At 36.2% G+C, this 19,801-nt stretch overlaps 1 protein-coding gene across 1 annotated transcript in view; it reads left to right on the top strand.

The window, feature by feature from the left end:
* Positions 1-19,801, top strand: part of LOC120529918 (RNA-binding protein 33-like) — a 230,208-nt gene that overhangs the window by 88,081 nt on the left and 122,326 nt on the right. The window contains exons 10-11 of the mRNA XM_039754123.1: positions 4,207-4,265; positions 15,127-15,274. Of these exons, the coding sequence (XP_039610057.1) occupies positions 4,207-4,265; positions 15,127-15,274 (207 nt within the window). The remainder of the gene's footprint in view (positions 1-4,206; positions 4,266-15,126; positions 15,275-19,801) is intronic.

The raw sequence follows: 19,801 nt of genomic DNA, 5'->3' as shown, positions 1-19,801 counted from the left end.
TAAACTTAGTTGCCGAATAAGGCACATTTCACAGTGGTTTCTGTGACTGCAGAGGATATTCCTTGTTCAACATGCCTTCCCCAAGGCATTGCACCAAAAGGGCCTTTATCATATTGTGGCAAGAAGAAAGCACTGGCTGAAACAAAAACCATGTCATTGCCTGTAAAGTATTTGTAAAATATTCCTTTGTAAATGATGCAGATATGTGGCAGAAAGTCTTGTGGCCTCATGTGACAAATACATTTTTTTGGTATGAACACAAATTGGTACAGTATGTGTGGCATAAATCTAATACTGCGCATCCCACACTGTAAAATATGGTATCCGTAGCATTGTTTTGTAAGTATGTTTTTCAGCAGCAGAAACTGGCGGCTGGGTCAGGATTGATGAGGAGATAAATGCTACACAATACAGACAGATCCTGGAAACAAACCTGTTCCTTCTCTGCCAGAAACCTTAAACTGAGGTCAAAGTTTGACAGTTGGAATGGAAAGATCCAAAGTCCACTGCCAGAACAACAGTCAGATGTCTTAAAATATAGAATATTGATGTTCTTGAATGGCCCAGTCACAGTCCTGACCTTAACTTATAAAGTATCTGTGGTGAGACCTAAAAAGTGATGTCCACTCTCACTCCCCTGCAACTTGGTGGTACTTGAGTAATTTTGCAAGGAGAAATATGCTAATCTTGTTTTATCATTTTTTGCTTTAATAGCAGCGAGAGGTGCTATTGAACAAGGAGAATGAACAATTACATATTGTTGACATTTCAGTTTTTGAAAGTAGATTTATTAATGGTTTGAATTTCATTTTACATGAAACTGAAATCAGTTAAATTGACTCCAAATAAGTTCAGGTATTCCTGTAGGATTATACTGATATCTTCCTTGTTACATTCTGCAGATGACATGGTCTGCAAAGATCCTTTCAAAACAGGAACAGGATCTCATATAAGGTTTTGATCAGGAGAGGTGTACATGAAAATGTACAATGCATCACATATACCATGTGCAGTAAAGAGAGTCATCATCAAATGGACAAAATATGGCTCAACAGTGACACTACTAAGAGCAGGATCTTCCTCCAGTTTTTGTTAGAAGACTTGCAGAAAACTGGTCAGGAACGTGGCTAAGAGGCCTACTACTAAGTGGCTAAGAGGCCTATTAAAGGAGCTGCCGGACTTTCTGATGAGTACTAATTGCTCCCTACATGTGACGGCACTCCTGCATTCTTCGTTTGTCAGAATTATGGGGTAGGGCAGCAAGACAAAAAACCTTTTCTCACAAAAAAAAATCCTAGCCCAGCTGGATTTTTACAAAAAGATCCATCCAGTCTCTAAAATCATGTGGGGAAAAATGTATTGTGGTCTGCAGAAGGTGATACCATAATTCCACAAGGTAAGTTTGGTGCAAAAAAAGGACAGCACTTCACCAAAAGAACACTCTACCCACAGTGAAACATGGTTGGTGAGGGATGCATTAATGAAGTATTAGCTTATGGGTGTGCATATTTATGCAGCCATGTTTTTGTAAGTTTTTGATTTTATTTTCTTGCCCTTTTTCTTTCTCATTTGTATAGTTTGCAATTTCATGCTAAAGGTGGAAAAAGTTTGGATGTGGTTTCATATTTTGCCAAATATTCTGTGCAGCCTTGTATAACCTACACATATTGTGTCTTTATTACCAAAAAAAAAAACGTTATAAGCCGCATGTTTGATCTCTTTCGTTAAAAATTATATACATAACCAGAACACCTAAATAAATTAACTTGCAAACAACCAACTATTTGCTGCTAAAAAAAATTTGTTTAGTCATGTCTAAAGCTCAGCAATACACACCGCAAACCAGCCATGAAAGGGCTAACTTCATATTACTAACCAGCCACCTTATTCACATGCTGAAATGACACTTAATTTTTGTGTGCCTTGCTTCTGGGTATGATGTAGTTTTCCCAGCCTTACACTACTGCAGGCTCTTTAACTGTTATTACATGCAACTGTAAGCAGTAGGTTTAGGTTCAGTTTGGATACCGCTACACACAAAAGCATCAAAGTGGAGTATGACTTGCATTCTTTGCACTCTGGATAAGTCTTCATTCAACCACCTAAAAACAGCCGCCTGCTTCCAATAGTAGACACTGATGGTTTCAGACTGTACTAATCACTTGCCTTTCTGTTATGTGAGGCTGATTCAATAAGGTGGCATTTCTAAACAGGATTTCTGTACCCTCTTCTAATAAACTGAATAGAATGTAAGGACACTGAAGTGACAGGCATATCTTTCCCTAATGAAAAAACTTTTTGACTTTTAAGTTTAGAAGGTTAAGTAAGATCTGTGTGCTAACCTGGTAAACCAAAGACGACATGCTGCAGGTATTGGTGTTTAGGGAAAGGGCAGACATATTTATTATACTATTATGAAGCAGAGAATCTGCACTTTTATGAACATCTGGAATTAAAACAAAAAACAAGAAGAAAACAACTTACTCATTCAAATGACATCATGCAACAACTACACCTAAGCCCTAGGGCAGTCAAATCTTACTTGAATACTATAACTGAAAATAGAATGTAAGTGAACATCTATTTTTTTCTTACACTAATTTCAATATTGTATTACTCTAGATACTCTATACTTTTCATTTTGCACGTCCCCTCCAATGTGAACATCTGCCTATTCACATTTTTTGATGCTAGCTTGTGGAGTGATTTAATGGTAAAATGGACAGCTTTCTCCCTCTTAAACACATTAATTCATAAAGCATTTGGAGGTTGATTTTTCCCAAGTCGGCTGCTCTGGTCTTGGACCAGCATTGTGAAAGTCACCCATGCACTCAAGATTTACTGTTTTATGCTATAACTTTTATGCATCTTAATATGCAAAGAATGATCTTCTTTTTCCTGTTTAGCACAAATGGAAATAATTGGTATATTTCTATTTCTTATTATAACACCACCTTTTTAAAGAGGAGTTTTGGCAATGCACATTTTAGTTTCAGCTTACTTAACATGCATTGCCTAAAGTAATAAGGAAATGCAATAATAGTAAAGATTGTTTTTTGATTCAACTGAAAAGAGCATAACAGTTTGTTGGTTTCAGTCCTTGAATACCTGCTTCTGCCACAGTACTACCAAGTATTCAGCTGTCTTACTGAGTTGAGGCCAAGCCACTTTGTTGTTGACTGCCAGTGTTTTTTTTTTTTTGGTAATATATTTTAGTTTAACTGCAGAACTACCTATAGCCTGTAATTTGTGTGATATCTTTAAACTGTTTGTAGGTATTAACTAAATTATTACATGATAAACACACACAATTTTTTCAGATTATTAGTAAATTGCTGTAATCACAAACGAGATGTGATTTTGTAAAATGTATATAAATTATAAAACAAGACACACAGAATAGGCTCATTGTATATTAAACATGCTGAAACTTACTGACACTGATGTCCTCCTGTTAAACTGAAATAATCAATTACTATTCATATTTAGATGAGAAAATGAGAAAATACCACAGATCGTTACAAAAAACGATCAGTTCTTTCTCTTGTGAGCTACTTTGAGTAAAGAGTCAAACAAAAATACTGGCAAAATTATATTAAAAATCATGTTTTGCAAACTTACTATATATGTAGTGACTTGAGTATTTTTACTGCATAATAACATTGCAAGTAATCTGCAGAAAGACAGATTAAATTACATACGTAATATTTTTATTCGTAAGCTTTGTTGCAATGAGATTTTGTTAATGCAGTTTTGCAGCCATGTACCAGGAAAAAAAAATACTAAGATTTTTTTTATATTCTGTCAATGTTGATCTGTCTGAATGAAACAGCTCAATTATAAAAAGGATGTTAGAAACTTGGGTGAGGATAGTTAGTTTTTGTTTGATAATGTTTTTGATAAATTGCACTTCATCAGATACTGACTTTGAAAATTTATTTTGGTAAAGATGGCCACTTAGTATCATAGGACATCTTAAACAGCATTACTATTTACTCTATGTCACATTTTTCTCCAATAATATGCAAACTGGCATAAATAAAATTTTTACTACTTTATTAAATAACATTACATTTCTAAGAATTTTTCATGCTTTCTTCTTCTCAGAGCAGCATGTAATTCAGGTGAAATGATAATGCAGACAAGCTTTTGCTTAAAGTCTTTAAAGCAGAGAAGTACCTAATGAGTGTGTTTCTCTCATCACAGTGCCCTTGATGCCTGTACAAAGTCAGCCCAGGCCTGCTGTGGTTCCCCAGAGATTTCCGGTGAGTAGCAGCTGTTTCTTTTCTGCTACGATATGGATTGCATGTGTCTTTGTAAAGAAATATTATTATAGTGGTTAATTGAATGCCTTAACTAAATACATTTTTGAGAGTCTGTAAACACTGATATGTGTCTGCACAACTGGAAGTGTTTGATATGAGCTTTAGTCACTGATGGGTTTTGGGGGCTTAATTAACGCTAGTGAAATATAAAGTCCTGGATCAGATTTTAAAATAACCTGCAAATGCAACCACATAGAACAAAAGAGTATCTGTAGTTTGGACATATTGGTTACTATTCTATCCACATCTGCAAACTTAATACAAATGAATTGTACATTCTTCATTAAAATATTTTATTTGTTGTATATTAAAAGGCTGGAAATTTTAAAGGGAATTATCCATAATGTTTGTAATATTGTTTCAGAAAAAGTGAATTATGAAATGTGATATGTCAGTTCTTACCAGCAAGCAGCACAAGGCATCAGGTGGTGTTGATTGGCACATCCTGGGAAGATTTTTTTTAATAGTGGTTTATGCAAATTAGGTTAGAGACGGTCCATGGCAAATTACATTTTATTCAGGTTATAAACCTTGCAGGAACAAGCCTATTCCTTGTACTTTGTTCTTTTAAGGCACTTGCTCCACTTTAGTGACATGTTTGTAAAGCCAAATATTTATGGGGTTTGGGTACAAGGAGAATGTGCACCATTTTCTCACAGGATGTTATCCAACAGAGGAGAGCAGCTGTAGCTTTATATCCCCCAGCTGTCAAATGCTGTCAGACTGGCATAGAGAGAATACATTTCAAAATGCGGGTGACAAAATACCAAGCAAGTTTCATTTGCCAGTGGGCATCTGATTAATCATGATTACCATACATTATCATAGTTTCAAATTAAATCTTTAAGTAGGCTCCCATCTGCAGTACTACTGATTTTAACTAAATTGTAATTTAATTTCACCTGTGTTTTTAAAATTTTATTTCAGTGATACTTTTTTTTTTCCTGTCTGAAATTAATTACTGACCAATTCAACGTATGTGGCTTCATGCAGTTTCTGCATTTTATGACAGTTGTTCAAAATGACCTCTACTCCTTGTGCTTCTTCTTTATTGTTGATTGAAGCAAACAAAGCAACTTTAACCTTTTTAACAAACATGAGCTAATATTTCTGATGTTTTGCACAAATACTGTCATGTCTTAATTATCTTCATACAATGATTCTCAGTTTCTTGTTCTTTGTGTCCACAGGGTGCTTTTATTTTCTTTTAAAACTGAGCTTAGTGTTACGTTCTCAAACATTAATTTTCTATCATTTTTAAATAAGTAAAACTGATTTAAGATATAATGTTTTGAGTTTAGTTGAGTTCGGTACAGTACACTCTTTTCTTCATCGCCTTATTTTGAAATTGTTCATGGAAGAATCTACAAATCTTTTTGTGCACTTCTTATTTGAGGTAGATTTTTTTTTAAGGCGTTTTTAGGATTTAGCATTTAAATAAATAAATAAATTATATATTTATCTCATATATATATATCATATATACATACACACACGTGTTTTAGTGGCCTATGATTCTGTCCAAAGCTGGTAATGTATTGTGTGAATACTTTTGACCCAGAATCCAGCCATAAAATCAGGATTAAATCTTTAAGGTTTCATGCTCAAAAGTGTTTCACAGAAATTCAAAATTTACATCAGGATATATACAACATTGGATACAAATAAAATCTGCATTAAACAGTAAATAAATAAAAATACAGGAAACACAAAGCTTTGAATTAGAGTAAGAAATAATAAATCAGAATGAAAATAAAAAAACATTGGAACTACTGCATAAAACCCTGAACAAATAATTTAATTTGTGATACAAATTATACTGAGTATTTGGGAAAAGTGGGTAAACTGAAGGAAGGGTTAGAATGCCATGGAAAGTCAAATTCCTCTGTCTCTGTCAGCCATATAGCACAGGTTATTTAGGCAACAAGAATTACCAGAATTTGTCGACTTTAACAAGATGACAGAAGCAAAGTAATGGGGGTTATTGATGTAGTCTGGTGCAAGGCCATTTAAAGCTTTATAAGTTAGCAAGAGAAATTTTATATTCAATCCTGTAAGACACAGGGGGCCAATGAAGATAGAGCAGAATGGGTGTTCTGTGCCCATTGTTGTGGGTCTGTATGAGGAACTAACTTGGAGCTGTGGTAAAAGATTAGAAGGCGCACCACCTGCCAGTAGGAAGTTACAGTAGTTGATGCTGGACGCAGTCAAAGTGTGGACAAGATTTTTGGCATTAGACAAAAAGAGTAACGATCAAACATGGGATATGTTACACAGGTGAAAGTAAAACTATTTCTTAATGTGACTAATGTGTAATAATAAGGGGAGTAATCAGAAATGACACGAAGATTCCTAACAGAAGACGTTCTGATGCAATTATAAGGTTAAAAAAAGAACTAATGTTTTGTTAAGCTGAGATTTAGTGCTCATTAGGATGACTTTGGTATTGTTGTAGTTTAATTGTAAAAAGTGTGTTCCAGGTTTTAATTTCCCTGAAGCAAGTTCTGACCTGAACTTTTATTAAAGATATGATATTGACTACTTTTAATACATTAGGAACTTTGTCAAAGATCTACTAGTAATATTAAAAGGATACACATTCTCATCCCAAATCTAAGCAACGTGCATCTTGTGAACTGTGCAAAAAATAAAAACTACTAATAATAGTAAAATGGGGACAACGCTTATGACTCTTGTCAGCGATTCATTCTCCAAAGGAGCCAAACTCTGAATAGTAGAGATTCTCCACCATGTACTATATGATGGTTATCATGTACTGAGTCTCAAATAGACTAAAAAAAAAAAAGGCAAGATGGGGTAACGAAAAAAAAGTTTTAAGAGATCAAACATTTAAAATGTAACTAGCATCATATTCTTTTACATATAACACATTGAACTGTTACTAGTCTGCTTATATATCAGATGTGGTGAGTAGTACTACTAGTACTTTACAAAATGAAATTTTGATTACTGAGCATGGATACACATACACAGAGTAAATAAATTCTTGGCTGCACTGTAACTGCTTTCTAATTGAACATGGCATGGAGTCCAGATGTTCAAAGTCTTCCATTCATCAAGTAATGTCCAGAAGAAAATCATAGTACATCTTTCAGAATGGTGCAGTTTTGTTGGCCACAGTGGTTGAATCCTTGTTTAGTGCCTTGCTTTGCTCATTCACGTGCTTCTAGGCACAGAGGGGGAAACATTTGGGTTTTTTGTTCATCACATAGCACGGTGGTGGCTGTCTTGATGGGTTTAAGCATTTGTACCAAGTACTGGACTTCACTAATGTCTGTACCATCCAGCATACCAATTTCATGGGTGTTTCGCCTTATCTCTGTACCTGGCAAGTGGTTGCTGCTGTTACTGGTTTTTGCTGAAGATAGCGAACATTTTCCAGTGTGCTGTTCTGTTGTATTATGACATTGAATATCAGTGTATATGAGAGAAGGCTCAGTAATTTTTGTTTGGTGGCAACAGAGCTTTGGCTGTTTAGCTCCAGTAGGAACAAGCTACTGTATGTCCCATCTGACTCAGCCAAGCAGATAACTGACGCAGGACATGAGGTCAAAAGCCCAGCCTCTCTGATAGCAAAATCCATGTTACCAATATTTTTAATAAGAACAGATTTTGCTGTTAGACCCATCAAGCTCCTGCTCCAAAACGGCCATTTCAGCAACTCGGTGACTTTCAAAAAGAGGCCATGATAAAGCAGAGTAAACCTTTCCCAGGCGCTGGTGATGGCATCATGATATAATTTGTTTGTCCTAGAGGCCCAGCTCTCGATCGTTATTGAGATGCTCCCTACTCCTTTTAGGATTTCCCTCTCGCTCATCGTAGCTTTGTTGCATAGGGTCGGCAATACAGTGCAGTTAAAGTACTGGTGTGAGTGAATGTTGTAATTAGGTTCTGGCATGTTCATGACCAGCAAACACCCCTTTTTGTCAATGATAGAAAACAGTCTCTTGTCCTTTACAATAAGAACATCAATACACAATGTTATTTATTTTATCCTTGAACTAGATTTGTCAAAGATGCTGGGCTCTTACATTTTTTACAAATGGTCTTTGTCTTATTAACTTTTCTCCATTTTCTTTTCTAACATGATATCCAAGATACTTTCAGACAGTAGACTTAAGACAAAGGGATATTTTCAATTTTGACATTGTCTGACTCCATTCTTAGTTAGGTTTACTGCACTGTCAGACACGCAGTCGAAGTAAGGCCAGAACATCTTCATGTATGTATAAAGTTGTTTGTCCTCTCTGTTGTTTAAACAGGTAATTTAAGAAGATGACATGTTTGTTAGAGCTAAGATAAACCGATTGTGTGTTATTTTGATACACATTTATATATTCACAATGCATATCATCATATTTTTGAAACATGAAATTTCGTTAAATAAAATACTGTTTCCCTCCTATTACAAACTAATGCTAGCTCTCCCTGCATACTGAGAGGTGTGCTTGAGGGCTGAATTTTCAACTCTGTGCTTTAGGTCTCTCTTTCTTTCATATCCAGAGAATAATGTGAATTTTGTGTTTGCACACATCTTGTATCATAACTGGTCCAGGTTCATAGTTCATCTCTATAACAAACCTATGTTTAGCTGCAGTGAAACTTTGCAAGAAAAGAAAAAAAGATGAAATCCACTATTTATAAAGGCACATTTATTGTCAAAGTGAATTACTGTGGAACTTTTATCAGTATTTGACTTCTTAATCGTATTTGTTTTGTTTCTACATAAATATTTCATAATTAATTGTGAAAATGTTAATATCAGCATACCAGAGATTTAAATGTATATTTGTAAATTTTGGAACAATATATCTTAAATGTGAAAAATTCTAATCACATTTATTGATTGAAAGCCCTCATCTCAAAAATCATCACCCAAACCAAAGATCAAATTATGTACAGATATACGTGATGTAAATGGTAACTAAAATCTCCAGTTTTACTATGTACACTGCAAGGATACTCAAAATACTTTTTTACAGTTAAAATAATTTAACTGCAATTTGCATTTTTTTCTGATTAGGTATGACCAATATGTTTTCAATTTAACTGAAGTAAAAAAAGGCCATGAAACATTGAACAACTGAATCGCAATCCTTAATATTTAAAACATATAAAACACATTATTTTCTACCATTTAAAATGATCCCATTTTTAAAAAGGTAAAGCTTAGGTGGTATATGAGGCTGTGAGGTTAATTTCGAAATATTCACAATATATATTTCTGAAAAAAATGCAATATGTAATGTATGATAAAAACTTTACAAAAAAATACAATATTTAGAATAACCATTGGAGTATTCATATTAAGTAAGAGTCTATGTCTACATTTTTCTTTTGGAAACAAGGTACTTGACCATTCAGTAATTGCACTTGCACTATCAAGAAGATGTTTTTAATTACTATAGTTTACAGTATTATGATATTTTCTTCAGGTGGTTCTTTTCTGAAGTATACTTCCAGTATTGTTCTGCATATTCCTTTATTTTGAGTCGGATTAACAAGGAGAAGGCTGGCTTGGTTATCACATTCTAAACGTTTCTGCAACATTGTAAAAGTATTTAATTAAAGTCTTTTGTGAACATGAAGCTGACCTTTTGTAGAAACTGATAAGATATACAATAGCTCTTTGATCCTCTTACTTGTCTGGTGCTTAAGGTAGCCGATTAACTTTCTGTTAAGCAACTTATGTGAAGTTTTAGCTCTGTTTTTCTTGCCAGCAAGTCATCAGTTCTGTATGAAAAGATGGATTAATACTGATAACATCAAGTAATTAACAGAAGGTGGTTTGAATTGAGAGCATAATTTGCGTAAGGATCATATGGTGAAGGAAGGTTAATTTCTTAACTGAGAGGGATATTTAAGAGGATGAAAGAGAAAGGAAAGTGGCTTCTTTTTCCTTGAGAGGATTAGAGGATTGTTATCTTATTTTCTTTGAGAAGGTAGATAGGCTTTCCTCCTGTATATGTGAGTGTCATGTGCAATGAGCCATTAAAAGTGTATAATGAATAAATTCAAGGCATGAAATTACTTATAGCTTGGATAAAAAAAGGAAAAATGTAAATGCTTATTTTTCTGCAGTAAACAGGCATTAATTTTCAGTGTGCACCTCACAAGACAAAAATTTGTGTTAGAACGAAAGAGATGCCACCCTAGTTGGAATATGTTAAGAACCATGTGTTTTTAAATAACTGTTTTATCTTCTGGTTCAGTTTAATTTTCCTCGAAAATAAGTATTTGATTTACTGTCAAGCCAAAATCCATCAACCCTGGTTTTGGGTCTCCATTCTTAAAAAATAGAATACACGTATATCAGAATTACTGTCTTTCCTTCTTAATCCAATTTTTGTCTGTTAAACGCTTGTCTCACTCACGCCAATCTTCCATACAAGTAACATTAGCAATCACCAAGATACTGCACCAGAACATTGATGGCATTTCTAGAAAAAACAATGCTTCATATAATGAGATTATTCATTATAAGTGATATTTACAAGACTGATGGTTGAAATAACAGCTACAAGCTTTATATACAATTTAAGTTTGTGCTGCATTTTGTGCCTTATCTTGATTAAGTAACACCAAAGCCAGACTTTTAGCTGGAATCTAAAATATATAAAAACTGTAGACATTTAATGTGAAGCTTTGTAAACACAATTTTCTTTTAGAGGACATGATGAATCTCAGTACTACAGTTTCTTGTTGCCTACTTAGCATGCAGTTTCATTCATCTTTTAATGTACTAAGTAAGTCTGTGCTCTCTGAAAAATTGTAATCTGAGTTTCTTCTTCTTCTTTCGGCTTCTCCCATTAGGGGTTGCCACAGCGGATAATCTTGTTCCATATCTTCCTGTCCTCTACGTCTTGCTCTTTCAAACCTATCACCTGCATGTCCTTTCTCACCACATCCATAAACCTTTCCTTAGGACTTCCTCTTGCCTGGAAGCTCTATCTTTAACTTCCTTTTCCCAATATACACAGCATCTCTCCATATCCAAACCAACGCAGTCTTGCCTCTCTGACTTTGTATCCCAAACGTACAACCTGAGCCGACCCTCTAATGTACTCATTTCTAATCTTGTCCATCCTTGTTATACCCAATGCAAATCTTAGCATCTTTAACTCTGCCACCTCCAGCTCTGTTTCCTGCATTCTAGTCAGTGCACCCGTCTTCAACCCATATAACACCATCTCGCTACTGTCCTGTAGATCTTCCCTTCCACTCTTACTAATAACTGTCTGTCACATATTACTCCTGACATTGTTCTCCACCCATTCCACATTGCTGGCACTGTCTCTTTCACCTCGCTTCCACAATCCCCGTTACTTTGTACTGTTGATCCCAAATATTTAAACTCCTCCACCTTCGCCAGCTCTACTCCCTGCATCCTCACCATTCCATTGACCTTCCTCTCATTCACACACTTATTCTGTTTTGTTCCTACTTATCTTCATTCCTCTCCTATCTAGAACATATCTCCAGTTCTCCAGGGTCTCCTCAACCTGCTCGCTACTCTGGCTACAGATCACAATATCATCAGCAAACATCATAGTCCAAGGGAACTCCTGTCTAATCTCATCTGTCAACCGGTCCATCACTATTGCAAATGAGAAAGGGCTCAGACCTGATCCCTGATGTTAATCCCATCTCCACGTTGAATGCATCCGTCACTCCTACCGCAGACCTTACCACTGTCACACTTCCCTGGTACATCTCCTGTACAACTCTTACATACTTCTCTACCACTCCCGACTTCCTCATACAATACCACAACTCCTCTTGTGATACCCTGTCATATGCTTTCTCCAGGTCAACAAAAACACAATGCAACTCCTTTTGGCCTTCTCTGTACTTCTCCATCAACACCCTGAGAGCAAACATTGCATCTGTTGTGCTCTTTCTTGGCATTAAACCATACTGCTGCTCACTAATCATTACCTCCCTTCTTAAACGAGCTTCCACTACTCTTTCCCATAACTTCATGCTGTGGCTCATTAATGTTATCCCCCTGTAGTTACTACAGCTCTGCACATCCTGTTTATTCTTAAAAAGTGGTACTAGTACACTTCTTCTCCACTCCTCAGGCATCCTCTCACTTTCCAAGATTCCAGTAAACAGTCTGGTTAAAAACTTTACTGCCATATCTCCTAAACATCTCCATGCTTCCATAAGTATGTAATGTGGACCAATGACCTTTCCATTCTTAATCTTCTTCATAGCTATCCTTACTTCCTCCTTGCTGATCCATTGCACTTCCTGATTCACTATCTCCACATCATCCAACCTTCTCTCTCATTCTCTTCATTCATCAGCTTCTCAAAGTACTCTTTCCGTCTTCCCTCCTTGCTTGTGAGCATGTTTCCATCCTTATCCTTTATGACCCTAACCTGCTGCACATCTTTCCCAGCTCAGTCCCTCTGTCTAGTCAATCGGTCCTTTTCTCACTCCTTAGTGTCCAGCCTTTCTCACTCCTTAGTGTCCAGCCTCTCATGCAACTCACCATACGCCTTTTCTTTAGGCTTTGCAACCTCTTTCTTCACCTTGTGCCTTATCTCCTTGTATTCTTGTCTACTTTCTCCATCTCTCTGACTATCCCATTTCTTCTTCACCATCCTCTTCCTCTATATACTCTTCTGTACTTCCCTATTCCACCACCAGGTTTCCTTTTCCTCCTTTCTCTGTCCAGATGTCACGCCAGGCTACTTGCTGTAGTTGGCCAGCTGTCTGGTAACTTCATTGCCACCCAGTGCCTGTCTTACCTCCTCCCTAAACTCAACCTTGTAGTCTTCGTTTTTCATCTTCCACCATTTGATCCTTGGCTCTGTCCCCACTTTCCTCCTCTTCGTGATCACCCAACGTCATCCTACAGACCACCATCCTATGCTGCCTAACTACACTTTCCCAATGTTTCTCCCTCTTCATAAAATGCATATTCACTACAGTGATGTTCATCAAAATCCATTATCAGCTGACCTTCTTCATTCTCTCCTTGACACCATACCTACCCATCACCTCCTCATCTCCACTGTTCACCCACATGTCCATTGAAATCCGTTCCTATCATTACTGTCTATCCCTTGGGTACACTGTCCATCACTTCATCCAAATCACTCCAGAAATCTTCTTTCTCATCCATCGCACACCCAACTTGCGGGGCATATGCACTAACAACATTCATCATCACACCTCCAGTTTCCAGCCTAATAATTATACACTCTGTCTGACACTCTTTTCACTTCCAAAACACTCTTGACATACTGTTCCTTCAGAATAATCCCTACCCCATTTCTCCTCCCATCCATACCATGATTAAACAATTAGAACCCACCTCTGATCCACCTGGCCTTACTCCCCTTCCATCTTAGTCTCTTGCACACACTTCATATCGGCTAACTCTTTCACCCCCAACCCCCCACCAGTCATACTGCCAACAATCTAAGTTCCTACCCCCAGTTCCACTCTTTGCCTTCCTTCTCTCCTCTTTCCTCCGGACATGTCTCCCCCCTCTTCTTCTTTGGCCAACAGTAGCCCAATTTCTGTTGGCACCCTGTTGGCTAACGGTACTGGTGGCAGTCATTGTTAACCTGGGACTCGACCAATCCAGTATGGAAACCTGTATTGTTGTCCACATGTTGATCTGACAAAATTTTAAACTGGATGCCCTTCCTGACGTAACCCTCCCCATTTATCCGGGCTTGGGACCAGCATGAAGAAACACACTGGTTTGTGTATCCCATGCGGCTGGGTTGTAAACAGAGAGGTTAAAACTGACAAAAATTATATGCAATTTTCACATATGATTTGGAGGAAAATGCAGTGCAAATTAGATAAGAGAAATTTTGAACTTTTTAAAAATTATCCCTTGCAAAGTGGTAGACTGTATCTAAAATTTGGCTTAACTTTTTACACGGGGGCTAATTACTGAGGACCACACAATAAAATATAATCCCAGTGCTTGGGTCTCAGTACAATAATATTGTTTTTTTTCTGTTTTAAAATAGTGATTCATTTCATTTTTGATGTATGGTGTTTTATTTCTTTTTTTTATTTCAACAAGGTTTAAGTTGAATTAATATAATTTTAAAAAAAGAATTAATGAATTGATCGATTTAATCCTGTGTGATTTACACTTTATTAGTCCTGAAAGAAATTACAGTTGATGCAGCATCAGTCAGATGGCAATGATGTATATCAGTGTGAAGTTCAGGCTCACAAGTAAAAGATCAACACCAGCACCACTTTTGCAGAAATACATTTTAGAGTGCAGTGGCTGTTTGGCTGAAACAGCTGCACACATGGACCAGTCTTTTCTTGAAGTGATCTTTTTATTAGCCAGATTGACACAAAGATGGTATATGTGGTTGTCAGTGATGTCCAGTATTAAGTATCCTCTTAGTTATAGCCCCCAGAGAGTTCAGGACTTTTTTGTCAGACTATTGAGTTGGCTTGTATCACCTTTAGTAATTTTTAGCCCTAGCATACAGATAAAATTGGAACTACTAGAAGAAAGTGATAGGGAATCTTAGAGATTCACATTTTTAAAAATAACTTTTAGAAATAGTCAGAGGTAAGAGTAGAGGTCTAAAATGTTGAAAGAGTTTTCTTCAATTATCTTTCAAGCAGTGTTGATATCAGAGGTGTACATTACCGGTTTGTATGCCAGCGTATATTATGCATTCAGCATTTGCTTACACATTAGAAGCTGCGTTAAGCTATTAGCAAATAAAGGTTGTATGTGCAATATATTTATGTTGATGCCTTTTTTTCTCTTTTAAACAAGGGGGCACCAGAATTTCAGCCACATGTACCTGTAAACTTCAATCAGCCACCACGGCACCATCATCCAGAACCTTGGAGACCACCACCGCCACCACCACCACCACCACCATCAGCACCTACTCAGGAAAGAGATCCGTTTTTTATTGGAGGTATATAATCCAGGACGACTATAGGATACATGAATGAAGTGAACATTACTTATAAGTAGCTGATATTCTATGTGCACTTTTTATGTTTGGTAAAGTAGAAGTAGAAAAAAATTGTCCAATGTTTTATTTTTCCTCTTAGTATATTTGTACCATGTGAACATGTATTAGGATTTTTTTGCGTTTTTTTACACAGTAAGTATTGAGCCAGAACTTGAAGAGACTCTTTGTATTGGTACTTGCAGTACATAATAAAATGTATTACTTCTAGATTCCCACAGATGGTGCACTGCTACACTATAAACATTAGCACTTGCAGATATTTCTATGCTAGATGTGCTATTCAAGTTTAATATGAAACATACAGCTTACAAGCATCCTTGATGTATTCAAGGAGAGGTCAGAGAAGCAGAAAACCCAGTTGAAATTGGTCATTGCATTTAGCTGCAGTTTTTGCATTGTCACTTGCTCTTGTCCTGATTTATCAATATCCATTTCCATGTAAACTGTAAATCAAGCCTGAGTTGCAGGTAAGCTGTATGTGTAAAAGGCTAATTCTCAAATATACAAAGTTCAAAGTAACATAAATAACTGCATATTTAAAATGTCAGCCTTTGTAAAGAGTTTTGTTTAGAGATTTGCCTTGTATGGAATAGTAGTGTGTAAGGTGTAAGCTTTACCCTTGCAATGGCCTCTTTGTTATACACTATATGGAATTTCCTTATTGAACACCCTTTATACAGTTCATATTATTTTTTTAAGTATGAGACCAAAAGTATTTTGTTCTTTGATTGGTATTCCTAGTCTTTTGATTCTTCCTAAATGATTAATCATATCTTGCAGTACTTTAGACTTTTCTTTTAAACCCATTCATTACTGTTAATGATGTGGTCTGAAATTAACTAAGTCACAATAAATGACAGTTGATAATCTGCTGAAACTGGTAACAAAAAACAATTCTGTTACCCCTTGTAAATACTGAATTGCATAAGCACTCAATGTCATTTTGAAAAAGGTTATAAACCCTTTGTGTTTAATAACTGTTAGCTTTTTCTTTAGCAGCAGTACTCTGTACCAAGTCTTGAAGCGTCAAACAAATATTATGTGTCTGGAGTCAACAGTAAATGAATTTAGCTTAAATGAAAGTGAGAATAATTAGATGGTTCATGATGTGTGAAATTTCTGAACAAGTCCAGTTCTTCAAAAGCAGTGGTGCTTATATTAACATTGTCTGACCAATTGCAAGTCTGTGGTTATGGTGTATAAACATCTATGGCCTGGTTTATACTTAATGCGACTCATGTGACTGTGGACACTACTGCTACATAAACAGTGTACTGTTTATACTTGTGTGCATACTTAAATACATAAATATGGAAGATTCCACCAGGTGGCAGTGTGAGATATCGTCACGGTGAGAAAACAATGTTCGGCTGCGCTGTGTGGTGAATTACCCAAAACAGCTATTAAATTCCCATGACACCTTGCCACAGTATCTCTGAAAAAGATGGATGTTTAATGATCATATCCATCAATCCAGGATTGTACCCATTCCAGTAAGCATTGGGTGCAAGGTGAATTCAAGAACACATATACACTGGCGTCATTTTAGCATCACCAGATCCCCAAACCTGCATACCCTTGGAAGGGAAATGTAAACAAATTGTGGAAACCCAACAGGAAAACATGCAAACTCCAGGCAGGGAACACCAGGGATGTGACTACCTGCAAGGCAGCAGTACTACCGTGCTATGAAAGTGATATTAAGTATTAACTGACCTGGAATATCATAAATATAACATGTTCTGTATGGCAATCACTGCCTACCACTGTGCTAGGTTGCCAGAAGCACTTAGCGATTAACACATGGGTTGGTTTTAAGATGACTTTTACGACGTTCTACTTTAATGATAAAGTAGACTACTCAGTTAAAGTGGAAATTTCCACTTTAACCACGAGATACTTTTTTTTTTTCCCCATCACCCTGTCCCTATTTTTTTTCTATGCGGCTTAAATGTGCTTCTGTATATTCTGATGCTTTTGTGAAGGATGCTTGTATTGCTTATGTGAGAAACAGATGGAAAAGAGCATCACAAATACATTTGTATGTCTTCATTTAAGTTTGATGATTTGCTTCACCACATTGAACCATTCATACCATGAAAAACCTCCTATAAAGACCCCTGTTAAACAGATGTGTGTTGTGTGTGCAGAATACATATCACATATATTAAAGATTAGCCTGTTGCAAAGGAAAAAGTATTTTTCTAGACAAGGTTAGACTTTTCAGTTGAAGAATTAACTTGACTAGTGGTAAAAGTGAAAAATGCATCTCCACCAGATCTATATGGTCTCCGTTGTTCATAGTTATGATGCTGCAGTCAAGGTAAATTTGAGGTTGCAAGTATTGTAAAGAACTCTAGGATGTACATGAGTTGAACAGTTTGTTGGCACACCCAGTGAAAAAGAGGTTAAAAAAAGCTTGTATTAAGCAGATGATGCAGATTTAAAAGTGCATCTCAATAAATTAGAATATCATTGAAAAGTTAATTTATTTCAGTAATGCAATTCAAAAAGTGAAACTCATATATTATACAGATTCATTAAACACAGAGTGATATATTTCAAGCATTTATTTATTTTCATTTTGCTGATTATGGCCTACAGGTAATGAAAATTCAGTATCTCAGAAAATTTGAATATTACATAAGACCAATAAAAAAAAAAAAAGATTTGATACAGAAATGTTGGCCTATTGAAAAGTATGTCCATGTACATACTCAATACTTGGTTGGGGCTCCTTTTGCAGGAATTACTGCATCAATGCAGCATGGCATGGAGACGATTGGTCTGTGGCACTGCTGAAGTGTTATGGAAGCCCAGGATGCTTTGATAACGGCCTTCAGCTTGTCTGCATTATTGTGTCTGGTGTCTGTCATCTTCCTCTTGACAATACCCCATAGATTCTTTATGGGGTTTAGTTTAGGCGAATTTGCTGGCCAGTCAAGCACAGTGATACCATGGTCATTAAACCAGGTATTGGTACTTTTGGCAGTGTGGGCAGATGCCAAGTCCTTTTAGAAAATTAAATCAGTATCTCCATAAAGCTTGTCAGCAGAGGGAAGCATGATGTGCTCTTAAATCTCCTGCCAGACATCTGCGCTGACTTTGGACTTGATAAAACACAGTGGACCAATACCAGCAGATGACATGGCTCTCCAAATCATCACTGACTGTGGAAACTTCACACTGGACCTCAGGCAACTTCCTCCAGACTCTGGAACCTTGATTTCCAAATTAAATGCAAAATTTACTTTCATCTGAAAAGAGGACTTTAACTTTTTTCACATTATAATTTTCTGAGATACTGAATTTTGGGGTTTTCATTAGCTATAAGCCATAATCAGCAAAATGAAAAAAAATAAAAGCTTGAAATAGATCACTGTGTGTAATGAATCTATATTCTGAGTTTCACTTTTTGAATTGAATCACTGAAATAAATTAACTTTTTGAATAATATTCTAATTTATTGAAATGCACCTGTATGCAGACAAAACACTCTAAACAGTAAATGTCTAACAACACAGATGCCACTCTAACAGAACATCTGCCAACATGTCTAAACTAATAAATATGGTTAACGTTTCTTTGTATTTTTAAATGCCAAACATGTCACACCAAATAAAGTTAACATTACTGTGTAATTGTAAATGTCAGAATTGCCATAACAGAATATAGTTTCAGCTTTTAAACATATAGTAGACCACAGTTTTGACTCCGTTTCTAAGACATCCAGTTTGATTTGGTACTGTTAATGTAACCTTAACAAATTCAGTAACGTTTTCTAGTCTGTAAAATGCTACTGGCCACTTATACCTCAAGCATTTAAAATACTTGGTCTGCAGAAATTGGGGACATGTTTTTAGGAAGAACCCCATTGGCTATAGCCTTTTCAGTGGCAGATTTTTGCTTTGTGCCCTCACTCACTATAACCTGTCGTGGATAGGGGAGGAGCGAAAACTTTAGATTTGTAAATAAAATTATGTCTCTTGTTTTCAATGGATCTCGATGTTTTAGGGTCCCTTGATACTAAAAACACCGATATCTCAATGATGGGTGTGTGTGTGTGTCTGTCTCTATGTCACAGTTTCTAGAGGACAGTCTAGAGCTAAAAGGGCTGCACAAAAAAAAATAACAAACTCGAAACTTAAGTCTGTTATGAGAAGACAATGTGCTGATTAGTTTTTGAACCAAATCATGCACGAGAAAGGGGCACTCTAGAGGAACCTTCAAATACCGTAATTCTGCAATTGTGCAAATAATATGGTAAATAATTACTGAAAGTTTATTGAATAGTTCAGGTCATTTGGTTCCTATGGCGCAAAGCCTACTGAAGCTCATGTATGAATTTTTCATTAACAAAATTTTGAGTTGTCTTCAGAGAGGTATATTCTAATCCAGAGAATCACCCTGGACCATCACCTTAACATGGTGGTGGGGCTTGTGCACCTTAGGGATAGTAAGAGCTAG

The sequence above is a fragment of the Polypterus senegalus genome, chromosome 5 (assembly GCF_016835505.1).
Source record: "Polypterus senegalus isolate Bchr_013 chromosome 5, ASM1683550v1, whole genome shotgun sequence".
Lineage (NCBI taxonomy): Eukaryota > Metazoa > Chordata > Cladistia > Polypteriformes > Polypteridae > Polypterus > Polypterus senegalus.
Note: the sequence above shows the minus strand (reverse complement) of the source record. Positions and strands in the feature narration are given on the sequence as shown.